Below are 27933 nucleotides of genomic sequence, written 5' to 3'. Positions count from 1 at the left end.
TAGCACCTTGGCAAATTATCTCCCAGGTGGAATTCTGAAGGCTGTAAGTGGTTTCAAAGCCTCTTCCAGATCTAGATTTTCAAGCTAATGACTTCATTCACAACTGAGTGAAGCAAAGATGGTAATAATGGCCTTGAGTTATGCCAGGGGAGGTTTAGATTGTATATCAGGAAAAATTTCTTCACTGATAGGGTTGTCAAGCATTGGAACAGCCTGTCCAGGGAGGTTGTTGAGTCATCATCCCTGGAGTTATTTAAAAGATGTGTGGATGCGATGCTTAGGGACCTGGTTTAGTGGGACTTGGCAGTGTTAGGTTAACAGTTGGACTCAATGATCTTAAAGATTCTTTCCAACCTAAATTATCCTATGCTTCTATGATTCTGTGATTCAGTGTAGACTGCATTTGGCATGCTTGGCTCATCCCTTCCTCCTTTTCACTGCAAGCTACTCAGAAATGGGAGAAGGACCAGGAATGCACATGGGCCAAAGTTACATTCAAGATACAGGCATAATTCTTGTTGGCTTGAGAAATGCTTGACGTAGGTGCTCAGATCTCAGTGCTGCCTGTATATTAGCTCATCACAGTGTTTATGTCAACATGTAGGATGTCAGCATCTGATGATGGATGGCTAATTCCAAACATGCTTTTGAGGCATGGGTAGCATTTAGGGTACAGTGAAACTAACCATTGATTTAACTCATGATGCTGCTATGCAGAGTATTTTACCTGGATTGCAGACATCTTTGACTTTTCTTCAGCATTTAGAGGAAGACCGGTTGTTCTGCAGTTTGGCTTGCCTGCTGGGAGTGAAGTTTCTTATTTTTCCATATGTGTGATGAGGTCCAAGCCTCGCTATTGGTGTGACCTTTGCTTTCTCTCTGTAAATCTTAGTAGCAGCAGCTGGGTGGGAGAGTCTATTTATTTTTTCTTTTTCCAAGGAAGAAAAATGCCTTAAAATATTTTTGGTTTATGCAGTGATTTCAGCAAAAGGGCCCCTCCTACCATTGCAATTTTCTTTTCAAAGGCAGGTTCTCAAGGTATTTACTTCTGTACATTTCAGAGTAAAAATTCACATCAGTTCAAGTTGCAGGAGAGAAATTACTGTCTTTTCCCATTTTTCTGTTCCTCACAGGAAGGAAATAAGTTATGTTTTACAGAAAAGGAGCTCTTTTTATATGGGTGGCTCTATAAAATACTTGGGTGGGTTGCTGTCTGTGATGTCAGCCTCCTTACCGAGTTGTGTATTTATTGATGGTTCCCTTGGAAGATACAGAACTCATCCGAAATACGGGGAAAGCACTCTTTTCTGCCCAGCAGTCTTCGTAGGGGATGACAGTGCCCAGTCTTGCTTTTTCTCTTCACCTTTTGTGGAGGTCAGTCAAATGTTTAACAAGTGCCATGATCAAGTGAACATATTTTAGATGTATGAAATGAATGAAAATATCATACAAGCGAAAGGAGTAATTAGAGTGCTGCTGTTGCAAACAGGCTGATCTTGTAAAAAGATGAACTGAAGGTTATAGGAGGTCTTGGATTTAATGGTGTGCTAGCGTTCATCGCTAATATGTGTGCTGCTGTGCTGCGCTTAAGCAATATACGTGGGAACTCCTGAAAGATCCTCTTCACATAACTAATAAGCCACTAGAAATTCTTTAAAGGATCACACCCTTTAAATAAAAGTATTGCCTCATTAGGAATATCAGAAAGTAGAGAGTCTGAACAGAGATGAAAATGGAGCTTGTGACTTAACAGTTGAAATGCAAATCTAATTAGTCTGGTATTTTAAAGTATTAACAGGGAGCCGTAAAAAAGATGAATTGGAATGAAGAAATTTGTTGTAAAGAAAATACTGGATAGTGACAAAAGCCCAATTTATTAACACTCCATGATGTGGAAACAATGAAAAGGACATTAATTATTTTACTAGTACTTATTTTGCATGGTTGCCCAAAGTAATTGGTTTATTGACCTCCTTTTAATCCTGAAAAGTTTTTGAAAATTGATTTCAATGGTTAAAATTAAGTTCTCTAAAGGAATCTAGGCCTATTTGTTCTGTCCTATCTTACCTTGAACATGTCTGACTATATGTAGAGGGAGGATATCTGTACATTCTCTGGGTCCTAGTGTCCTAGATCTAGGTATGCAGGCATTATTTTTCAGTCAGTTCCAGTTATACTTACATTTTTAAAAGAAGTGTCTATAATAAGATGTATTTGGTATGTTTTTCTATTCTCAGTCTTATTTCAAGTATCTTTAAGTACATATACCTAATAATTCATTCCTGGAAGGAAATTTCTCATTTGTAGCTTTTATAAACTCCTCTCCACATCTCCAGTTTTCTGCAAGGCAGTACTTGCCGCGCTTTGAAAAGAACATATGTCTGGCTATATCTTTTTTATTTTTTTTAATTTTTGAGATTTATTCCTATTTGTAAATAGTTTGAACCTTTCACACTTTTTCTATACATATGTATGCATTACTTATAAAACTTTTTCCCCACTCCGTACTGTTTATGATTAGCTGTCTTTGGCTATAAGGAGGCAGAAAACTAAATTAAATGTCACCAAGAAATGGATATATGGAATTGAGTGGAGTAACTTCAGATTAATTGATGTGCAACATTGATGTATTCTTTCTTTGGGGAAATTTTTAGTAGGTGTAAGATTTTTAGTACATTTCTGTGTTTGAGGAAGGGCTGAATGAGGTATTTCAGCCTATTTACACTGATGAATTGTATCAGCCTTGAACCACTGAGAAGTTTCGTGGAAGCTGATGTTCAAGTACCACTCACACATATTTTACATAGCCAAATTGATATTTCTGAGTCACCAGGTTGTGTGATTGCTGTAGTATCCTATTGTCCTCCTATTGCTTATCTGTATTGATTAGCAATTTGTGACTGAACAGTCTTTTTTTCGGTTGCTAAGTTTACCGTAAGAATCCTGTTTGCCATTGTCATAATGAACAAGCACATGGACTTTAATGACTGTATCTTTGGGGTATCAGTCTTGATATGGACCCAAAAGACAGATGATGAATAGCAAGCAAGTAATTTTGTCTTCTGTTCTGTTTGGAACATGTTAAGGACAGAAAAATTCCTGATTAACAGCTGGAAGTGGGTGAAACCTCTGTGGAAATCAAAATAATTACAGTAAATAAGTGGTCAAAAACTGCATCATTAATGCGTCCAAGTAGGAAGCCAGTTGATACAGTGAAGTGTGTAACGCTGCTAATGCAAGGTTGTAATTTTATCTACAAAGTCAATAAAATTCAGTATACTAACACTTTCAGCTACTGAAAAAAACAACACATATCAAAGCAGCAATATTACAGTTCTTTGAATATTGTATTCTCTGGACTATCTTGCACTCAAAATAGGACACTTATTCATGCTATTTTAAATTTGTTTCCTCAAAGAAATGCACTATATGACTGAGTCTCTATCGTGTAAGTCTATTAACATGCTCAAATAACTTCCTGAATTGTTTTCACGGAACTCAAGCAGCTCTATGTTGTCTTTCTCTCCTCCTTCCTCACCTTTCTTTTCTTGTGGCTGAGCATCAGGCTCCTGCCCTGCCTGCAGATGGGACTGCATCAGCTCCTTGCCCATCTCCTTCCAGGTTACTCAATAACTCTTCTTACTCTTTACCTTCATTAGAGGACTCCTTCCTTCAGACATCTGTCTACTTTTTCTGCTTATAGTATCTATGTATAACACCGATGTAACTTTATCATGAGAAAGATGAACAGTCCTCAGTCCTGTCAAGGTTTATAATGTTCAGTTGGTTAGAAGATTTGCCTAAGTTTAATGCATAATAGCTAAGTGTAACAAGAGTCCAGTTAAAAGGTGAGGTTGACTCAACTGCACAATCTCAAACACTGCTAGATTTGGAGAACTTTGTCATGTATGTTTTACCTAATTTACTTTGGTTGTTTAGAAAATAATATCAGAAGGCACTTAGCGCTTCAAGTCTCTTGGGGTGTATTTCCTGACTAGGATCCCGTCTACATTACTTGGATATATTAATGAGATATTTTATTACAGATCTGTAGTATATAAAGCCTGTAACCTTGTAGTGGGAGAGAAAATTAAGTCTGCTTCTGTACTTGAAATGTTACAAGGGGAAAAAAAATCTTGCATTATTTGATGAGATCAGTAGGAGAAACTGCTTGTTTATATCTTCTTGGGGTTTTATTACTTAGTTTTTTAAATGTTAAATTGACATTTAACATTAAATTGAAACTGTGATCAGTCAGTCTTCACTCCTTTGTGTGTGTGTGTAATAAAAAGGTTAAAACTGTTTCAAAGCTAGAGTGGTGTTTTTTTGGATGTGTGATCTTTGGTCTTTGTGATGGTAGCTGTTAATTCCATATGTCTTCTCTCTGGCTTCCCTCATGCAGACTGCTTAAAAAAGAAACAATCAATTTTATTTTCTATTCAAACTGAACATTTGGATGAACTATTAAACTATGATCTTCATATATCTTTTCCTAAAGGGTAGAGAGAACTTTATACAGGAATGTTGCATTTAATGGAAATAAACGGGTATTGTGTTTCAGAGGAACTAAGCACTAAATTTTCCTAGTGACTATTCCTCCAGAAACGTTCACACACTGCATTTTATTATCTACAGGACGTAAGCTATTCTTGAACAGTATTAAAAATAAAATGTGTTTTCAGGTTGGGTTTTTGGGTGGGGCAGGGTGGAAGGAGTGTAATAGGGTTAGATGCAGAATTTCCACCCTGTGTGTAAGAGACACAGTGAATTAAGGGTTTTTTTAGTGGCACCAGAGTATTAGAATATGACTGGTGTTCCTACAGTCTGATATATTGCTCCCCCAGATCCCTGGTAAAAGTGGTGCATGTTACTGCATTAATTTATTATTTTTTCATGTTTAGCTCAGCTGGTTGTTGGAGGCAGCCTTTTCTGTGCAAAAAATTTTAGAGGATAATAAAGCTTTCATTCATAAGAAGGGAACCTGATGTTTACTATTTTTGGCAGAATTCACCAATCACTCACTAGTAAATCTAAAGTAAAAGCAGACTCTTACAGAGGCTGTCCTTACCTATACCTACTGTGACTGGATACCTGGGGAGATAGGCCATATCATAAGTGAAGGTAGTTGGCTTCAATTTGGACTGAATTGCTGAGAAATAAAAGTCACTCTCGCACAATGCTGACCAGAGATCTATATGATGTTAATCTAGTTTGTAAGGTGACAGGTGCTCTTACCTAACTAGTGCACAGGCACACGCACATGCTTGCACCAATTGCTGAGAAGCTGAGGCCAAAATTCACATAGAAACTGGCCTAATTTTCCTGTAAGATGTGTTCCTGAGAAACAGTAAGAGGACAAAGAAAGAATGAATTAAGTAAACAGTAGTGTTCCTGTTCTCATTTCATGTAGAATAAATAGGCCTTGTGCTTTTTTTTCAGTGCTGTGAATCAACACCTGTTTCAAAAAACTTGCACCGTGAAGAATGGGAGAATACCCAGTCAACATCAAAGCAGAGATAGTACCTAACTATAGATAAATAAATAGAGCCAGTTCCTGGCTGTAGGGATGTTTAAAATCTCAATTTGAACTTGGCAGATCTCAGTATCTAAGTAAGCCCCAGAATTTTGAAGTGTTTGCGATCCAGACACATGTTAACTTTTGCATATGTAATTTTGGGTTTATTGGTATAATTTCAGAGGATAACCTGGTCTTTAGTTCAAAGCCAGTTTACCATTTAGAAATTTGAGGTAAGAAAAATGTCTTACATTTACATCTCCTTGTCAGAAGAGAAAATTCTCTCTGTCACATTCTTCAGTATTTTGTCTTCTCTGGTCACTCAGGAAACAGGTATCTCTTGAGTCTACTGAGTTCTTCTCCCTGTCTTGACTGGGTACCAATACCCCTCTGCTGTCTTGGCTCTGAAAACACTCTGCAGTATTTCAGTTGAAAATAATTTAATACTTCTATAGTAGAGAGTACAGCATGGCACATCACCACCTCACACTGAACCGCTAGTTTTATATGGTCTTTTAAAGAGGTTTGAAGACACAACAAAGAGAAGAATTTTCTCTCCATTAATGAGTTTAGTGGTAGCTAAGCTTGTTACGAAGACTTTTGGATTATTTTGTAAATAGTAAAGCTTTAAAAGGAAAATGCCTGCAAAGCTTTTCGAGATTCCATCTGACAAAGAAACTGTATCATTCATTTCAAAATGTTAATGTTTTTTGTCCCTTCTCCTTCATTTTTGTCAAGCAATTCCATATAAGTCATCTCAGTGCTGCCATTATTTATAGCTAATAATCTCCTTTAGCTGCCAAACCGAAACTAGATCTCCTTCACTCTTGAGCTGAAAGCGCTTTTCTTTCTACAATGTGCTGGAAATGAGCCAGTTTACCAGTTCCATTAACTTAATGAGGTCTGACAGCCTGCAGCAACTTTTCTCATAATCTCTCTTGGGTTTAGATTTGGTGCTGCAGAAACGACTGAGTACAACAAAGTAGTTGCTTTTTAACTCAATGTATTCTAAGCAAAATTCCTTACACATCTTAAATACAAAGGAGGACAGTTTTTTATCATACAGCAATTATTACATTTATTAATTATTCTTTATTTTTAATCTTAACAGTGATCCAAATGCTGTATTTGTGTTGACCTGTCAAACATCAGTATTAAAACTTAGTGATTTAAGTGCAAGTGATTTCAAGTGTTGTACTGTTGATGGTGGGAGAAGGATGGTATTTATTTATTTTTGTAATATACCTGAATAGTTATATGAGCTGTGAGGTTATGTCATGATTTTCACAGACTAATAAATAATCACTCTTATAAGGTCAACAGTAGTTTTAATGCAAGGTTAATCCTTAGCTTCTGTTTCCTAGTACTTCCAATAATTACTGTTCACTAAAGGCTCAAGTATGTTAATAAATTCACAAGAAACAGAATTGCTTGGCAAATTAAGCAGGACAAATGTAAAATTTTGCCTTCTCTTGGTTGAATTCTGCCTTCCTATCAGTGGCAGGTATATGTTGAAGGCAACTGGAGGCAAAGCTGAAAAAAAACAGGGTTATTACTCATTGCAAGAGTAGTGGTTTCTTATTTGTATTTTTTTAATATATCAGATTTCCATAAATCTGGTAAACCATTTTAAATTTAACAGTAAGGTATTGTAATAGAACATAGCTAGTGACATACTGTACTTTGAAAATGAGCTTGGAACAAAGGTTTTGTCTGAACAAAGCTTTTTTTTAAATTGCTAGGGGTATTTCCCTTTGCTGTATTAAAGCTTCTGTTGTGAAGTTTTAGTTACACCAGCACTTCCCGAGAAGCTGTAAGTTTTATCTTGAAGTTCTACGGACATTACAAGACCTCAGTAGTTGGGAGTAGAAGGAGTAGAATTTGAAAGGAAGTACTAACTTCATGCTAAGTATTGTTACCTCAGCACAGTCCACAGTCTTTTGGTTAATGTCAATTAATTAATTAAAGCGTTAGTCCTCTGTTTAATCTATTTTTTTCCTAAAGCAGTCTTTTGGTGAGCTCTTTCCTCTTTACACGAAGCCAAAAAAGTGTTAAGCCTCATCCTTGCAAAATCTTACAAGGATGCTTTATTTCACATGAGGTATTGCCCAGTGCAAGCAGTGGAAGTGTTCATATATTCATAGAAACTGGTAATTGAAACTGGAAGATCTTCTTAGTTATATTAGAATGTCTTTTGTTTCTGACTCCTGGAGAAACTCTTTTTCATATAAATGCCTCAAGTTTTTGTGTGTGCAAAATCCACGGAAAATTTGAATGACTGTTTAAAATTTACCTAACAAAGCAGTCCAAACAAGAAGTTAAAAATGCAACATACATGTACAGCATTGTATGGAGTGAATATTAACGTCTTGCTTTCCATACTGGGACCCATGCTTTAATGGAGAGAGCGGGGAAGTCACTCGTATGAAGCCTCCAAGCTTTAATCCTGCTTTTTCTCAGACAGTGCAAAATGCATAGCTAAGAGATAGTTTGAGACCTGTTTTTCTCTTTAACATCCATTAACTCTCATGACTCTTTATGACCAGTCTTGTCACGCCAAAGTTTGGGTCATTTTATCAAATCAAGACAATTGATTTGTAATTTCCCATGAAGAAGTAGTTGAAAAAAACCACTGAGTTTGCCCTAATGCTTTAAATGTGGGAAATACACCTTTTCATTTTCTCTTATTTTTAAGGTGTTAGTTTGGAGTCCCATACATGTCTGATTCCAGCACGCTGACAGTATGATCATTTGCAAAAGTTTTTAATTTTATCTTCCTTAGTCTTCCTAGCAATTTTTTTTCCTTCTCAGCCAAGATGTTCTTGAGACCCTTGATGTACTTGGTTTAGCTTAATGTCAGAGTTTAAACACTATTGTATGTTTTGTTATTGTTGTTGTGATGTCTTATGCTACAGTAAGCAAGTGCATTGGGGAAAAGGGAATTTTAGGGATATGGAGGCAGGTGGAAAGGCTTTATGTCCTGCCAAAGCAGTGAAAAAATGTTGTAGGAAGGCTGAATGTTTCTTGCTATGTGTCTGAAAATGTTTTGTCACATCCTGTATTAGCTCAACTGAATGCAAGTTGCTTGAAGTGATGGTAGATAAGTGAAATATTAAAAAAATGAAAACATTCTTCAGGTCACACACACCTTTGAGATAGACACGTACTGTTAAATCTGCATGAACATCAACACAGCAAGAGCACGTGGCTTAACAGTGTTTAGTGTCACCTATATATCAGTCAGTTCTGCTTTGATGTAATGAACTCTGACTATACCATTTGTTTCTAACATCAATAAGAGTAGTGAGGCTGTGTTTCTGCTAATGATCCTACCAAACCAGTAATTTTTAGAAATTGCATTAATCTCTTGCACAGAACAGCAAATTTGAAGGGAAATCTGTATAAGAGAAAAGCTTAGATAACAAAACTACATTAAATTTAAAAAATGAGTGACGGAATTGAAATGTGAATAGACGTGTTAATAGAAGAAAAAAATAGCAGCTATAGAGAAATCTATCTAAACTCTCTTTTTTTGTTTTAATTCAGCTTTTGCATTCTTGTTATGTCACTGTGCTATAAATGATAATATAAATATTGCCATTAATAGCCATGGAAAATGGTAGGGGAGCTGGGGCCTGAGAAATTCTGTTGTACTGGTAGGATTGAGTGCAGTGGTGCACTTGGCTTGTGCACTTTGCCTCTAACTGTAAACTGGGGCTTTCTTCCTGTGCTGACCACTGCTCATTTGTGCCTTTATAGAAGAGATGCCTATGTCTTATGTCTGAATAATGATCATAAATTGGGAAACTACCTGATTAATGTTCATGTGCGTGTGTGTGTACAGTGTTTTCTTTGCACTTTAATTCATTGTGTTGGTAGGAAATGTGGGACTAGAGAAATGTTAGTTAATCAGTTTATACTTCCCTCTTTTTTTCTTTTTTTTCCCTCCTGTTCTTGGTATTGATTGGCATTAAACAAAAAAAAAAAAAAAAAAAAGAAAAGAAAAAGGAAGGTGTTCAAATAATTTCAGAGGACTCAGAATTTTTGGCTTTGCCATAGACTACCTGTATATCCTTGGACAAGTTGCTTATGTGCCACATTTTGACTGGGGTGTGGAAAAATGTGTTTATGTGAAGCAGGGAAGTATTTTATTATGCTTTGTCAAGAGAGAGGTCTCCACAATAAATCTAGCAAACAAATCAGACACAGCAACTTCTAAGAATGCTTAATTTGTGAGTGCTTTTTAATGGGGTGAAATTATCCTCACCAGCAGATCTGAGTGTTTCAATGAAATTGCTCTTTGACTTTTTAGAGACAACCTCAGCAGATGTTCAGGCAGCTGTCCAGGTATCTAAAGATAATAGAAGGAATTCCAACCCACTAATGTCAATAGCAAAAATTTTATTGACCTCAGCACACCAATATTTTACCACATCAGAGATCTATGCTAATCTTTGTGAAGAAAACTGCTCTCCCAAAGTAGATAAAGATGAGAAATAATTTTAGAGCACATCCTCTTGTGTTATGACGTCTCTGCCTTTTATGTTCTCTTCAAGAACTGGTGTGAATGCATAGCTAAACACTTAACTTTAGGATGTGTGAGAAAAACAAAGCATAAATGCTCTTCTGGACACTCCCTTGGTTCTTTTTCACTAACAGGTGATTTACATTTGATACTTCCTGAACACTTATTTGAGCACTGCCAATGTCAGCATCTATGCTTCATTTTTCCTGTTTAAAGATAGATCCCACCATTCTGGATAACTTTCCTGAGCTACCAAGAACTATACAATCTTCTCTAATTTTTTAATTAAAAATTCATCGCCATTGTGAATTGTTTGAACTCTTGAGAAGAAAGAGAGTATGGTCTTGTTGAATTCAGAAAAAAAGCCCTATGTGCTTTTAGGTCAACAGTTCTCATGTTCAGTCCTCATTGCCAATTATCTGCTTATGTGAGAGTACATTACAAAAACTAAACACCTATATGTTATTATATAATCCATATGTTTTTATTTAAGGCTGCATTAGTAATTGAGTAACATATATGAGTAACACAGAATATGGCAGATATTTTTATTCCAGTGGATTCAACCTGTTATTTTAGCTATCTCACTTAAATTTTCTGAATTTCCACTGACTAAACAGACTCCCATCTTTTGAACTTTCAAGCTAGATGTATACCTGCTTTGGCTGTAAGTGGAAAAGCACCTTAAATCTTACATGTTGGCTCTGTATATAAGATCCTTGCAAGAATTAACAAACTTGAAAGGATCTGACCTCATTTACTTGATACTGCATTTCTTCCATTTTGTGTGCCACTTCTTTTTTTCCTTCAAACCAATTGCTATAATATTCTCTTCACCTGAAAAAAAAATAAAAAAAGAAAGAACTAAACCTCTAGTTCAGTAGAAGGACTCTAACACAAATCAAGCAAATATATATATATTTATATACACACACGGGGGAAGAAACTAAAGCTCTTTTTTTCTGTTAAAACTGTGAGTATTGTGCTACTGCTACTGATAAATCATTTTGTGGTGTACAGTTTAACATGAAAGGAAGCAAGATTCCATTTTTTATTTAGAAGTTCATGTTTATGAAATTCAAAATAATAAAAACCTGTCTTTTGACAACTAGTTTGAGTTTTCTAGCCTTACTATATATAGTCATTTTGTAAGAAGTCAATAGGATAAAGGACTGTCTAGATATAGTTTGGCTATAATTTAATTTGTGATGCAGCTGTAATTATTTAAAAAATTCAAGATAAACTTTTACAGTGCCTTGCTTTAATAATTTCAAGTGTTATAATAAAAATAGGCTTTGGGACAGCTCTTTGCACTTTAAAAAACCATCTTTGACCCATTAATGCTTTAATTTTGTCTGAATGTGAGTCTTAAGCAGGAAGTATTGTTTTAAGGGCCCTGTATGTGCTGTTTATTAATATATATCATTACGGCATTCACTTCCATGGATTCTGGAAAACATTCTAATATGAGAAAAGATTTTATGTAGCCCTTATTTCAGGACTGACTGCAACCAGATACTTACCCTAATAGCTTGGTATTAATGTGTGCTTGGGAAGCTGCCGCTAGAGTTGTCAGTACAGGCTGCTCTGTAAGATAAAACATTTCAGGACACATACCACTGCAGAAAAAATGAACTACATGAAAAAATACAACACAAATTCCATTTAGTAATCAAATGATAGAAATAAAAATAACTTGCTGTTGCTTTATTTTAACTGGTTTATGTCTACATACACACAGGCAATACATGTAAATACTGTTCAAGAGAACAATATTTCAGCTTAGAAAATAAAGAGGGAAGTAACTTAGGTATATTTTGGCTTGCGCTTAAACCTAGGCAGAGGCTGTCTAGTTACAAGACAAACAATACCAATTTGATAATTCATTCTAGAGCGCAATGTTATCTCAATAAAATTAGTGGTGGATAAACGTCCTGAGATTTGAGTAAAGATTACACCATGTAGAGTCTCTCAGACTCATCCTAATCTCAAGACTGGGTCATGAAAGTCTTGTGGGAAAGAGTTAGAGCTGAATTTTTGTTAGTTTATTTTTTCCTGCTTCCAGTTGGGACTGGAAATTCTTTGAACATGTTCTTTATAGTGGCATTGAATCTTTGGTGCTTTAGATCTTGACTTGCAAACAGAAAAAATAGCATGAAGTGTAGATATTTAAGCTTTTTTAAATGTGATAAGTCCAAGACTTTTCCAAAGACCAAACCATTAGTTTCTGGTTTGGTCTGAGATTAACTGAAATTATTTTTGTTTCAATTAAAGACCAGATTTTGTAGGTATAAGGCAGCTCTGAGAGAGACAGATAATGAGTAGGATTTGTGTTTAGCCCTTAGTTGTCTGTCTGCATCATTAGGAATTTATTTAGTATGTGTAAAATAATCCGATGTTACTAAGAAGTGCTGGAGGCTGAAATTCTCACTTGCAGAAAGCACGTTTGCCTTGCAGTTAAGTCCTGCTGTTCTCAAGAGGTGTAACTTATTCCTGAGTCTCACACTGGCGTTGCTACAGAGATAAATTGCCCACAGGACGAGAAGCAGTCTCAGATCCACAGACCTGCTTGCCAACAGAAATCAGGCCTAGCTCATAAACAGTCATCACCAACTCCCTGACCTCTGAAATGCACAGTGGAGTCACCATGTCATGCATGCTGTCATCAGGCTTTTTCTGCCCATGAGAAGCTGGCTGTGCCTGGCTCTTCCTTTTTGAATACGCCAGCAAACAGACATTGATTTTTAACTGCTTCCTATTATGGCAGTCTGTGATGGAGTCTCTGCCTGTAGTCACCTAGTCCCTTACCCAAACTTGTTTGGGATTTGTCTGGTTTTGGTTGAATGTTAGGTGCTTTATCAGCTTGGGTTTTTTGCTTCTGACCAGGCTGACAGTTCATATTTTAAAAAAAATCAGTTATGTGACATTAACCCTTATTATAACCTGATAGTTGCTTACTACAGAACATTTAGTAGGATTTTTAAGTGGAATTCAGGATACATTATTGTTTGTCAACAGATCTCCAGGAAAATTAATACAAACTCAGAAGTGCTGAGACAAAAAGCAACTTTACTTTTCTTCTAATGTTTATTCTTCCTTCTGTATGTAAAAGCCTTGCGAAAGTTGGGTTATAACAATGTGTAGAGGAAGAGATGAGAGCCTCGTGCAAAGTTCTTCTAAATAAGGCTTTCAGGACTGCATATCTAATTAAACCAGTGGATCTCTGGTTTGAACCAGCTGAGGGTTTAGCTGATTACTTCTGATTCTATCAGTTTTGTAGGTAAGACATTTGAGAGCTCTGTGTGTGTATAAATGTATATATATACATGTGTTGTATTTGCGTTGCCTATGACACAGCATACGCAAGACAATGGAGCGATCAGGCTCACTCAGCATGGGTTTATGAAAGGCAGGTCCTGCCAAACTAACCTGATCACCTTCTGTGACAAGGTGACCTGCTTAATGAATGAGGGAAAGGCTGTGGATGTGGTGTACTTGGACTTCAGTAAAGCCTTTGACACTGCATCTCACGGCATTCTGCTTGAGAAACTGGCTTCCACTGGCCTGGACAGGTGCACACTCTGCTGGGTAAAAAACTGGTTGGATGGCCGGGCCCAAAGAGTGGTGGTAAATGGAGCTAAATCCAGCTGGAGGTTGGTCACAAGTGGTGTCCCCCAGGGCTCAGTGCTGGGTCCAGTCCTGTTCAATATCTTTATCAATGCTCTGGATGAAGGGATTGAATGTACTCTCAGTTAAGTTCATGGATGACACTTAGCTGGGAGAAGTGTCTATCTACCTGACGGTAGGAGGGCTCTGCAGAGGGATCTGAAGAGGCTGGATCAATGGGCTGAGGCCACTGGGCTGAAGTCAAGTGCTGAGTCCTGCACTTGGGACACAAAAACCTCATGCAGCTACGGGCTTTGGAAGAGTGGCTTGGAAAACTGCCCGGCAAAGAAGGGCCTGAGGGTGTTGGTCAACATCCAGCTTGAGCCAGCAGTGTGTCCAGGTGGCATCTTGGCTTGTATCAGAAACAGTATGGCCAGGACCAGGGGAGTGATTCTGCCCCTGTACTCAGCACTGGTGAGACCGCACCTTGAATGCTGTGTTCAGTTTTAGGCCCCTCATTACTAGACGTGGAGGTCTTGGAGCGTGTCCAGAGAAGAGTGACAAAAACTGGTGAAGGGGCTGGAGAACAAGTCTTACAAGGAGTGCCTGAGGGAACTGAGGTTGTTTAGCCTAGAGAACAGGAGGCTGAGGGGAGACCTTATTGCTTTCTACATCTACCTGAAAGGAGGTTGTGCTGAGGTGGGTGTTGGTCTCTTCTCCTGACTGATGCGTGATAGGACAAGAGGGAATGTCTTGAAGCTGCGGCAGGGGAGGTTCAGATTGGACATTAGGAAAAACTTCTTCACAGAAAGGGTCATCAAGCACTGGCACAGGCGGTCCAGGATGGTGATTGAGTTACCATCCCTGGAGGTATTTAAAAAAACAGTAAATTAAGTGCTTAGTGATGTGATTTAGTAGTAGGCGGGTATGGCTAGACTTGATGATCTCAAAGGTCTTTTCCAACCTAGGTGTTCTATGTCTGGTCTCAGACCCCTAGAAAAGTAAATTATCGCAGTAGTTCACTGTATCACAGACAAGCAGGGTACCTCTCCTCTTTCCTAGGTAACATTTTACATCGTTTTTGTGGTATGATGTACAATGTTAATCTTGAGATGGGAATCTCCTGATTCTCAGATGGGTGTCACACAAATGGTAGCAATGTTGAACCCTCCTTAATTCGACTATTAAAATATTTCCTTGAATGACTGTCTATCCTGGAACGTTTCTGGGCATTGGTAGTATAATTTTAATTTCCATTTAACTCTCCTTCTGCTGATACTGCTAAGAGGAATGCATGGTTTTACTAGTTCTTTGAATGCTGTATTCCTCAATTGTATTGATAACACTGAAAAAGAGATTTCTAGAATAAGTAGAACTCACGTAAAACTGGCCAGGATCAGGAGATTCCTATCTGCTATGCTGAGTGTAGTTGAGCAAGTGCTCCGCCTTTATCAAGGAAGTGTTGCTTTACAGAAATGTGTGTTGCAACACAACTTAAGTTGAAAGGTACAACAGGATTGTTAACAGTTCCTGAATTGAGAGAGCGAAAGTAATTAAAACATACTGTTTTCCGTATCTAAATTATTAGAAAGTAATCCTAGGCCAAAAAATACGCTGTTGAGCTGTGCTTATGCTTTGAAGCCACAGAAAGAAATGGAGATCATATACCAGAGTAGTTAGTTCCAGCCAGTTTCTGTCTCCAGCATATCAGCTCATAAAATTTCTCCCACCTTTTTGCAATAGTAATAACACAGCATATTCTTTAACTCGTAGCTAGAACAGGAGGTGTTTCAGGTCAGATTTTTTCACACAAAAGGTATGAACCTACTTAGTAAGTCTGTATCTAGAATTCTCCTCAATATATAATCTATATTTGCTATCTTAAAAGTTTTCTTATATGTACACAATTTTCAAGTTTCCACTGATCCCTCAATGTGCTAAGCAAGTGTGGAAGTTTAGGCATATGTTTTCCCCTTGACTTCAATAAGAGTACTCATGCACATCAAGTCCTACTTCCACTTCAGTGAGAAAGGGGGCTTCAAAGCAACTCGGTCTCTTTAGGCATGAACTTTTGCACAGGACCTAGTGGGCCATTTGGAACACATAACATGATACAGTGCATATCTTTAGTGGCTTTGAAGGTGTAAAGTGAATCTTCCTTCATACTCATGCAATTTGTACATCCGTTTCTGTAAGGAATAGGTCAGTTTGTTACCTTTATTTAGCTAACACATGAGGAACATATGAAGGAACTGGGGCTGTTTAGTGTGAAGAAGAGGAAACTGAGGGGAGACTTTATTATCCTCTACAACTACCTGAAAGGACATAACAGTGAGGTGGGCATTGAGCTCTTCTCCCAAATAACAAAGTGATAGGATGAGAGGAAATAGCCTCAAGTTGTGCCTGGGGAGGGTTAGGTTGGATATTAGGAAAAAATTATTTACTTAAAAAGTGGTGAAGCATTGGAATAGGCTGGCCAGGGAAGCAGTGGAGTCACCATCTCTAGAGGTGTTCAAAAAACCTGTACACGTGGCACTTGACGACATGTTTTAATAGGGGTGGTGGTGTTGGCCTGACAATTGGACTTGATGATCTTAGAGGTCTTATCCAACATTAATGATTCTGTGATTCTGTTCTAATTAGATGGGGTCATAGACTTCTTTAGAAATTCCAGTGGGAACATCTGTAAGTGTCTGTATACAAATATGATCTTGAGTTCACAAGAGACAAAGGTAAGATCTGGATCTGAGCATCTGCAGGACTGACTAAAGCAAAGCGAAGGAGGTTGTATTTGAAATTTGACTTTAAAAACTTGTAGTGATAATGGGATGAAGGTGGAGCAGCTGAGGGTTTAATCTTTAAGTTTTCAACAAACTATGAGTTTTTGAAAAAGTCAGTCTTTGGCTTGAATCAATTTCAAAAAAAAGTCATAGTGACTGTTGTTATTGAGATTTGCTAACGTGAGATTTTACATATCAAACGTTGATCATACAAGAGAAATGTGCTAATAATATTAACTCTTTCCTACACTCTCTGTTTTCCCCAAATCTTTCTTTGCAAGTACAATTAGATAGAAGAGTTTTAGCAAGATCTTTCAAAAGGACTTAGATAATTATTTTAGGTTCTCTCTCTGATTATTGTAGCAGAAAATTATAGCTGTGACTGCATTTTTTTGGATGCTCCCACAATATTCCCAGTAGCTAAGAATGAATTTATTTACATGCTATGTTTTTCTAATGTTCTCAGGTAGCTACTTCTTTACTTGAAAAGTATTGAGGTGCCTGTCATTGCCGCTTTAAATATATTCTTCCTATGAATTGCAACCTTTTCACCAAAGTACAGGAACACCATAGCTTTCCATCAGGAGACATGGACAAAAGTACCACTTCACTGAACTGTGATCAATAAAGGGACAAAGGCTAAATTACTGTGCGCAAATATTGTGTGTGCAGATGAGTGATCTTGCAGGAAATTTAAAATTATCTTTTCTTCTTTCAGCTGTCCTAGGTTGTTTGGTTTAGGGTTTGCTCTATGGTTCTGTTGGTGTAGAGATTCAGCATGATGTACCATCACACTATTTCAGTCCAAGCCTGTTTCTGGTTTTAATCATAGTGTTGTATCACATATATGAGTGAATTTCTGGAAGTACTGCAACTCTGACCCTGACAAGGTATGGACTAATGCTTTGTGGTGCTGCTGATATTCCGATCTATTCTTATACACTATGTTTTTTTATTTAAAAGAGAAATACAGAAAATGTCTGAGCCTCAGGATTCAAGTTTAAACAGGCTATGCTGGGTTTGGGCTTTTTTTGCCCAGTGAGCCATAAAAGAGGCTAAGAGGCTGCGGATCTTAAAAGACAATAAATAAATGCTCTTTATATTGTCTTAATGGTTTTACATATTTCTGAAGAGGAATTATCGCTAATGTGTTAGTATAAGTTCTCCTATTGCCTGATTAAGGAGTTTATAACCTTACGGTGAGACAACAGGCTGCTAGTAACTTGTTTCCCAGTGAAATATAGCCTGATATTCAAAACCAGGGGCCTTTGTTTGCCAAGTCTTGCTCTATAAGAGAGATCCTAATCTCAACAAGATAAACGGCTTAAATAAAAGTTGATGAAAGAACAGTCCATATAGTGGATTATGCTCTAACTGTTATACAGTGCTTTGCTTTAGGACAATTCTGTGCTTGTGTCCTTAGGGAAGTTTGTCAAAGAGCTGAAGTTTTCGGTGTTTATAGAATTGAATCAATCTTGATTTTTACTAAGATAATTTCTATTCAGTATACATATTCATTTTAATTTTGTGCTGGGAAGAAATTATAGGGAAAGGGTTAAAAGCTTGTTTGTTCTTCATCTGTTTTAAATCCATAAATGTGAGCCCCTGTGCTGTTTCTAGGTTTCAGATTACACACTGTGATTTATAGGAAAAGGCTGTTCTCCACAAGTTGAAATCCCATGTGCTTCTCCACCATTGTAAAATAACAAATCCTTGAGAATGTTTCCAGTTGCAAAAGTTGCAGTTTTGAACTGCATTTGTATTTGCTTTTTTTCCATAGTGATGGCATTGGTGTGTGATGTCCCCCTGTCCTAATGCTATCTTTTCAAGGTTCACCATGCTTTTCATTGCAGCTTACACGAACTATAGCAGCACCTTTTTGTTTATAGTCTTCTTTCACTTTATTTTTGGAGAATACACCCACTAAAAACTGCAGCTGTGAGTAGACACTTGTATCATTCTGCGTAAGTTACATCCAGAGTCCCTACAGAGATGGCAGGCCAGAAGCCATGGTGACCTAATAGTCCATCAACTTCCAGTCCCTTCTGGTGTCTCTTGATGTAAATCAATGCAGAATGTGACCTCATGTTTTTAATTCATTTCTGTGGCAGTGATATGGGGTTTTTTTCTTATATGACATGATTTCAGAATATAGTGCTTAGAAACAGCTTCACAGCAGCAACAGCTGTCTTCTCATTTTCATTATTGAATGGCAGGAGAATTTGCCAATTATCTCTGTATTAGAAAACAACATGGGAAATGTTAGGATTTCTGTAATAGTATTATCGCTGATTTTGGTAATGTAAATATTGTTATTCAGGTCTGTGGCCTTTGTGTTTCAGATGGTTTTTTTCTCCCATAATTGCTGTCTCTGCAATAGGAGAGCTGCTATATTTTGTCAGTCACAACTGTTTAATGATTTTCATTTGTGTTGAACAGCTGAAATACTCCCTTGATTTACCTATTTTGCCTTGGTAGAATAGCCTGAACTTGGGAGAGTGTATGAGTGAATCTAACCTATTGCCTATGAATGGTTTTACGAAGAAAAAACAACTTTTTTTTTTCCTCTCTATTCACCATTATTTAAAAATGCACGTATTACTGAGATGAGGAAGAAAAATGAAAGAGGCTCTAGCTAAAGTCATTGGATGAGGCTAAATAAGTAGCAATGCAATATTGTTTTGACTTTGCGTGGATTCTCTGTAAACTGCATCACTAGTTGATCTAGTAAAAGCTTATTTCTTTTGTCTCAAAACAAAAGGTTGAATGGGATATTATTAGTAATATTACATGATAAGTGCTAATTAAGATGTGTGATACAGCACATATTAAAATAGCACGTTAAAGTATTGTGTAGAGTGGAAACAAATGACTGAGAATTCTTAATCATAAGATTGATGCGTTTATATCTCGTACTCGGCATTAGATGTTTTAATACGCAGGTTGTATCTGATGTGTATTCTGGGCAATGCAGTTTAAGCTAAATAGGTCTTGTAACTCCCTACAACGAATACAACAATGAGCTACCATGTGTTGTTAACAGCTTGTTGAGCATAATGAAGTAGTGTAACATCAGCCAGTTTAATATTCAAAGGTTATTGTAAGTTTAATAGGCGAACAATAGAAAGGCAAGTAACCATAGCCAATGAGATTATTTCTTCCTAGTATCATTAGTTGTAGCCCTGCATATCCTTGTATAATTCAGAGCCATGAATGAAAACCTCTGAACGAAAATATTTTGCCCATTTGAAAAGATTGCTTTTAACCACATGCTGCAAAATAATATCCATGGCTTTCCATGTGCACTGAACTACACTCCCTTGTGTTCTGTCTTCGGCTTCTTTAGAAAATGAGTTTAACATGTCAGACTATGTAAGACAATGCCATACATTATTATTTCCTTATCTGTGATCTCATTTGTGTCTAGTTCCTTTCAAATTGCATGGTCTTGAAATCATGTAAAAAAAGTAACTACCTTCTGACTCAACAAGATGCAGAAAGTGAAAAGCTGAATAATATTTCACTGTGATTTGATATGGGTATCAATATCGATTGGTATTTGATATTGATATCACCAGAGTTGAGGAACAACAGCTAAATCTGACAAAAGAGAAACTGGTTTTTGTAATTGTCCTGCTATCTCTACAGGCTATTTCAATCATTTCCAAAAATAATTTTATCTTCCTCTTTTTTTACCCCCATGTCCTTTGTGTAACTCTTCATACCCTGGTAACAGTCGTAAGTAAAAACAGAATTGTGGAAATGTATGGCAAAGTCGATTTAGAATGTACAACAAATCTCATGCTCTTGCCTGATTTCAACACAAGCTTTTGTAGTAAGGGTTTTGTTCTTAGCTAGCACCATTGTGGGTAGACCACAAAGGAAATCTCTGATGCTAAATCTGTTTGCCCCAAGGAAAACGTATGCATGATCTTTATTCTAGCTACAGGCATTTGTCTTGGTTCTAGACACACTGTGTTGGATCATCTTCCCCAGGAGAGGCTCGACAAATTTGAGTGTTGCACTCTAAAGTCCTATGCCGTTTAACTCTTCCAGACCCTCTTCTGTTTAGTTGAAAGTCAGTTTTTGTTTTGTTTGTCAGGATATGGTAAGGATTAGAAGGACAACTGGGGGTGGAGTAGAGGGTCGGCATGGTTGAAAACTTTGCTTTTGATGGTGTGTTTATCTTCCTTATCCTGTATCCAGTCTCCCAGTATCACATAAGTGCTTTGCAGAAAGCTCTTCTTGAAAATTCAGTTGTAAAATGATGAGCTGTGAGTAGCAACAATATAGTCATCATACAGCAGTGTAGACACTGGAGGTTGTACTTTGGGTGCGTTATGGAGCTAAGCCACTTGTGAGACTTGTGTTCCCTATCAGGACCAAGGGTTCTTTCCTTTCTCAGGCCTGCATTTAAATATTCATTTCAGATTACTTTGATATGACTGTATTTTAAATGGCTAGACTGATGAACTGTATTTTCTAAAATTGCTTCGAGTCTCAACTTGCCATTAAAGCCTGAAACAAGTCAAGTCACTCACATTTGTTTTCCCCTTTCTCTGTAAACCCCCTGCTCCTGCTTCCCCACTGTCCCTTGTACATCTCTCCCAGGCTTCCAGTGCAGAGCTTGGGATTCTTTCTGACCTTCCAGATGTGGCCGATCAGGTTTACCACCAACTATGTGGAGGCTCACAAAGCAGGAGAAAATCCCCAGTGCTGTGCTGAAGCCTGCACATGTGCCCTTCTCCAGTTGTACACCAGTGGTACAACTCTGCTGAGATGCAGCTGAAAGCTGGGGAGGTCCCTTCACTCTCCAAGTTGCGGTTGCTGAGCTGCCCACCCCACAGGGAGGCTGCATCTTTCCAACAGCTTCCTTTATTTTATGCCATGCTCCAAGGGCATGACTATGAAAAACTTAAGTGAGTTTTTTCTCCTTTTTAAAACATTTCTTATAATAGTAGGCTATTTTTATTATTAACTGAAGATATTAGAACATCACAGTCTTCCAAAGGCAATGTTATTTTTTAAACTTATTCTTTTTTGCATGTCTATTACAAAACCAAGCTAAATTAGACTATCTGTAAAGAGGGTTACAGTAACTATATGAAAGGATTTCTGAGTTAAGCCCATAATTTTTGAGAAGGGAAACATGGAAGGTGCTCTAAAATACTCATTACTCTTACAGAATATTCTCACAGAGCAATTTTTTAAATTTTTAATAACTAATACTTCTGTGGGAAGTCAGCCCCTGCATTCCCTTAGGTAGGGAACAAAAATTACATTATGAGACACATAGATTTAAGTCATAGCAGCTTGTATTTTTTAAATTAAACACTCAAAACATACTATTCTATTGAAATTATTAATCAGATGTCTTCCTAGAAATCATTTGCTGCTGACATTGAGTTTTTCAGTGCCTAGATGAACAAATGCATTTGATAAAATCGTAGCTGTTCATGACCAATTTGCAAGCATAAATAAGAGTTCAATAGACACAGATATTTTGTAACCAGATTACTTGCTTGCCAATGATTACTAGAATGCCCTTGAATGCCAAAACCAAAGAATTTTTCAAAACCTAGCTTACCTGCTGTTTGTGATTCTCCTTGTTCTATATATATATATATATCTATTATTTCTGTATTTCTTTTGTATTTAAACCTGTGAAGGCCCTGGAGGTGAGGACTGCGGAGGTGGCCAAATTAATTTCATTTGACAGTTTCTAACTTAATATTCATGAATTGATGAGAAGTCCAGAGAGCAAAGTCTAGTAAAGAATGTTTGTCCATTAAAAATAAACACATTCATACATTGAAAATGTTGAAGTGTATATAAACACTAAGCTTGGCTGAAGCCCATTTAATAAAAATTCAGTTTTGTAACTGGTTTGCTCTGGTGAAAAGTGTCATCATGCTTTTCTGACACTTCTGGGCAGCTTTTGCTGATTTTTCCTTGATGTTTTTTGTGAATCATTTATGGGCCAGAGTGTATCTTGAGAGCCCTCAGTAAATACACCATAATGATGATGAACAACTCAAGCTCTAGCAACAAATGAAAAGAAAAGCTTGGTAGGTCACATTATTTGAAATAATCAGTGATACTAATTTTGTCCCCGGGTACGGTGATCAAGCATTTTCTATTACAGAATACACACCAATGCAATCTAATTCCTTCCAATTTATCACATCTAAAATGTTGGCCAGTCTAGAGAGACTCCCATCAATTATAATGGTCAAGGAGTGATAGAATGTGTGAAAAGACAAGAACAACCTTAATCCACAGCAAATTCTTTACCAATAGTTGCCTTTAGGACTGACGATGAAAGATTTCATTAGACGTAAATGCACCAGTGAAATGGCTTAATATAGTTACTCTGAATTTCATCCACCAGATTGTGTGACAAGGAACACTTTTCAGTGTTAGAATGGAAAAAATATTTCAATTCACATGCATGACCTATTCTTAAAATCTGATGTGTTAAAGATAAAGTTCAAGTCTAAATAATTAATAGTGCCAAACACTTCAGGTCAACTGACTTCAGCCTTCTTTCTTAATACATTAGCTCTGTACTAAGTCAGAAATTTAAGATGACTGCAGAGAATTTAAATGTGCTTGAAAACCGAGTTTGATTTCAAATAAGTGTTAGGTTTATGCAGAAACTGGCATTTTGTAAAAGATATTATAAATCTGTGTCTCCTACTGAGTTTTCATTCTTGTTAAAACTCGTTCTATACAGACAGCGTTGACCTTTTCACTCTGATGTTATCAGTGTCTGTGTATGTTGGAGGTCTGTGCCAGACATTATGGTTCTGATAATAAAATGTTCTACAAATGAACAAAAAGGCGAGTGTTAAAAATAGGAAATTAGCACCACCTTTCCTCTGTCTTGTTGCTTTAATATTTCTGTTAGCACTAAACCAATATGTTGAACACCTTCCTGAGATGGAAAAAAGGAACAAACTTCTAATGGCATTACTAAGGATTTGATAGAAAATTCAGCAGCTTTGTGAGGACAATAATTATTTCTACTTAATAATTGTTATTATTTCTTGTTCTTTAGTGAAAGAACTGTGTATTTCTGAATATGGTTTAAACTTGTAAAACTTCACTTAAAACTATCAAGGGTTTGGCTGGCCGTGTTGTTAAATATGAATAATATTGCAGTCAAATGTACAAATGGCTCCATTACAATAGTTTGGGGCATTTGCAAATGTCTAACAACTTCCCAGCCAAGTAAGAATGTCTGTAAACTACCTGAATTTCTTGAGCATGCTTGTTTTCCAAATTACGTGAAATTCCAGTCCAGATTTCTGATGGACTAATGAAGAGATCGGGTTTCCTCCAAATGTCTTGTTGTAGGTTAAGTACCATAACAACAAAAGGGGGGGTGTGGGGGTGTGGTGTGGGGGTGTGAGGTAGGGAAGATTTCTAGTGGTTTTATTCTATCAGACTTCCTTATGTAATGTGGGTGCTCAATCCATTGTATTTTGTTGCCAGTGTTTTGTTTAATCCTTGTTTCTTATGCTTTGAGGATTGCCCGCATCCATAACAGCTTACTTTTTCAGTGCACGGACAAAGCAAACCTAGTTTATACCTACAAATAACGTAGGTTTGTATGAATCTATTGACCCTATTATCACCGGGATGATTTTCTGTTGTTGAGTCATCCTTCTGGATCATTCCTATGAGTTCTGACAATGATACAGCTTCATTGGCAGCTTTGGGACCTAATTCTACCAGTCCATGGGAAATGTTACATAGTACCTGCCGTGTTCAAGGTGTCCTATTTATATTGAGAAAGAAAAATACCAGTAGCCAATTAAATTTATTGGCAATTTTTCTTCAGAAAAGTGCAGACTGAGACATTGTCTAGTATTGGAAGCAGTAATCTTTAGCTTGATATTATGGGCATACAAACTACTTCAGTTTATTTTTGAAGGTAATATGCTGACGATTATTGGAATCACTCAGATCCCAGGTAATAAGCGACAGGACAAGAGGAAATGGCCTCAAGTTGCAGCAGGGGAAGTTTAGATGGAGTATTAGGAAAAGTTTCTTCACTGAATGGGTTGTCAAGCACTGGGATAGGCTGCCCAGGGAAATGGTTGAGTCACTGTTCCTGGAGGTACTTAAAAGGAGGTGCTTAGAGACGTGGTCTAGCGGTGAACTTGGCAGTGTTAGGTTTACGATTGGACTTGATGATATTAGGGGTCTTTTCCAACCTAAACAATTCTATAATTCTATGATTCTATGACTCTATGATATAGTGATTGGCAAGTCCTTTGGATCTCAGTTATCATGAGATTAGTGGGTATCGTGAGGGTTAGGCTCAAAGCCTGATAAACACTCAGGAGAGGAAAATAGCTTTGTTAGCAAAAGGGCAAAAACCTTATCTGCTGATGCTGTTGCTAATGCACTTATCAAACAAGCTTTCTTCCAAAGTTAGGCAAAACCAAATGTGTAAAAAGGGGGGATTTCAGTTGCAAGAGTACTTAGCTCCCAGAACTACACTGAAGCAGGCGGTATCTCTGGAGTATTCCAGTAATCCCCAAAACCCCTTTCCACAGGGAACAAGGGAGGGCAACTCTGGCTTTGGAGAATTGGTGCACACAGCAGTACTTCTCCAAAAGCCGTCTCCTGCTTGCTGTGAGGATGCATATGCGCACAGCAAAGGTATGCTGCTGTGTCCGTAAACACACTCAGATGATGTCATTTCCCTCCACACTCCTAAAAAAAAAAGTCTTCATGAAACTCTTGTTCTGGGGATGTTAATGTATCGAGTGACTATCTGGCATCTAAGCATACCATATATCCCCAGAGGTTGCAGACAGCCATTCCATAACCAACATTCAGATATGTCATGAGTGGTTGAACAAACAAATATTGCCAGTTAATGGTTAAGCTCTCGATTTACTAAAGCATTTGTTACCAGTTTGCAGAAGAGATCAAACAACCATGAATCATAACCTTGGCTACTAATTAAATCCTTTATTCCCCTCCCTCACTGCAGAAGCATTTAATCTTGAGGAATCAGGACAGCCTGTTGTGCAGAATTAGATTTTACCATGTAAGCAGAAACACACTTACTGTAAGGTTTCCTTCCAGAGCTGAAAATGGAAAGGAATAAAATGGGAATATTAACTTTCCCTCCTGGCATGGAAGTTCATGTTAGCACTGAACAATAATTCATGTAAAATAGCTGCATTGGAAAATCATTTAGGGGGTATAGTTTTGTTATTTCACTAAATGATGAATACAATTTTTGTTATCCAGCTGTCTTGATTTTAGACGAGACTCATCATCTAGACAGAAAGTGAGGGATTTGGTGTGCTTTACTAGTGACTGTCCCATAGTAAAATATTTAACTCAGAAATAACGGACTGTGGAAAATGCCCCAAGGCAATGAGACATAAACCAAAATACTGCAAGCCGTTTTATTGCAATTAAAATTTATTTCTATTTGGCATGGGATGTTTTTGTGTATGTTTATGTATAGGATGTGTAGCTGCATGGCATACTATAGCGCCTTTGATATTTAACAGCTAATTAAACAACAATTATCTGTTTGGCTCCCATCTCTGTGAAGCAGAACTTAAAACCCTGGAACACTTTATTTCTTTTGGTGTTTGGGGAAGTCATCCTTGTCCCTGGCAGCAGAGTGATACAGCAAGGGCTCACAGCATTGGACTAATTATTGAGGCAGAGCTGCTTTATATAAGTGCACTTACAGTCTTAGCAATCTGTAAACCTGTAGTAAAAAGCTTTACATTATTAGTTTGAAAAGCAACTGTATTTTACGCTGTATCTGGAGAAAGTAATCTTTTTTGTCATTGCTAAATCTGAACAATTTCTGGAACAGAAAGAAACAACCTAAGAAGCAGTATTTAGAGTTAGAAAACAAGAGCTTTGCTTTTGTTTTCGGCTTAGCTGGAAGTTATTTTCCCGTTGAAAAGTGTGAGTTTTCAGAAAGGGAATACCCCAGCTACACTTGCCATGACGTGCAGAGGGTGAACATCCACCATTGCATATGCACTTCTGTTTACTGAGGAAATATGTGAATGCTCACTAAAATTCCAGGTTATATTTAACTGAAGCACGTTGTGTGATACCATGCTGTCATACCAAAGACCCAAACCTGTGCAGAATATGAATATGACTTTTGCATTCTACAGTATGAACACCGTCAGGTTCAGTACAGTCAGAATGCACGGCCTGGTGACATCTCGATATGCTGATCTATCCGTATTATTAATTATAACTTTATAAAGATAAAATATCTGGAATATCTAATTCTGCTTTTACTGCTGCATCCCCAAAGCCATCACTAAAAGTCTGTTTGGGATGAGAGTTAAAAATACTAGGCGTTCATGCATTTAAAAAGGAAATAAAGATTGTGCAATAATGTCATTCAAGTGCATTTTGGTAAGAGTGATAGAATACAGCTTAAATGTTTGGTTTGATTTTCTGCTGTTATGAAAAATACATAATTTTGCAAGCTTTTAAAATTTTAAATATCTGTTGAGTTTAATGAGCTATTTAAAAAATAATGCCAGATACTATGAAAATCTATTATTTTAAAGTACAAAGACCAAATTATTATTTTTTAATTCTATTTTCAACTCATATGTATGTGCGTGAAGAGGAGGATATATTTGCTTTAAGACCTTTCAATTTATTTTGTCTTTATATACACTTAGTTCGGTTAGGGGATAGATGCGTATATAGATGTTGCATCCAGTTGCTATACAACCATTTGGATTGTTTAGTAGTCAACAGCTCAAAACTCTTTAAAGTGGTTTTTAAAATATTTTTTTAAAAAACAAATCCATGTAAGTGAGGAAACATATTGTACTGGACTTGGGGGACAGGGAGAGGGAAACTAGCACAAAAAAAAACAAAAGCGGGATTTCTAGAGTGTAAGTGTATAAATCTGAGCATGGCTGAATATGCAGAAACTTGATAGCTTTTTTTTTTTCTGTACAAAAACTGGGAAAGATGGATGAAGGTTTGCTTAGACATAGGAGGGGGTTGTGCAGACACCTCTTTTTACTGTGAAATGCATGCAAACCTAGCATAGATCAAATAAAATCCTATATTTTTATAGCTGCCTTGAGAGGTGGTGAAGATCAACATAATAGTGTTGTGCTCCTAGGCTGAATGACAAGGACTTACGTTAAACCTTCACATGTTAGTGCAGCGTTTACTGCAGACTGTTATATTTATTGCCTGGATGGAGATGCTGTTTCTTCCCACTCACCATCCTTTTTTTTCTCACAGGCTGCGAGAACACCACCGCGCTGCAATTAAAGTGATTCGTAGGATGCAGTACTTTGTGGCAAAGAAAAAGTTTCAGGTGAGTTGTGAATAGAAAGCTCCCCTCTTTTCTAAGTAAACCCTTTTATTCTACTGATTCATTGCTTCTTTTAGAAGCTTAAGAGAGACTAACACAATTCATTTCAGTAATGATGACCTACACCCACTATTCTGTCTCTTTCAATAGGATGGTT

The 27933-nt window shown here is 37.2% G+C and overlaps 1 protein-coding gene across 5 annotated transcripts in view; it reads left to right on the top strand.

Annotated features, from left to right (window-relative positions):
* The window catches only part of KCNQ1 (potassium voltage-gated channel subfamily Q member 1), a 362029-nt gene that overhangs the window by 218968 nt on the left and 115128 nt on the right, over nucleotides 1-27933 (top strand). For all 5 annotated transcript variants that reach the window (XM_054068731.1, XM_009571924.2, XM_054068732.1 and 2 more), the window contains one exon: nucleotides 27704-27779. In XM_054068731.1, coding sequence (XP_053924706.1) covers nucleotides 27704-27779 — 76 coding nt within the window. The remainder of the gene's footprint in view (nucleotides 1-27703; nucleotides 27780-27933) is intronic.

This window comes from Cuculus canorus, chromosome 5 (assembly GCF_017976375.1).
Source record: "Cuculus canorus isolate bCucCan1 chromosome 5, bCucCan1.pri, whole genome shotgun sequence".
Taxonomy (NCBI): Eukaryota; Metazoa; Chordata; class Aves; order Cuculiformes; family Cuculidae; genus Cuculus; species Cuculus canorus.
The sequence above is the reverse complement of the archived record's forward strand: the minus strand, read 5'-3'. Positions and strand labels throughout refer to the sequence as shown.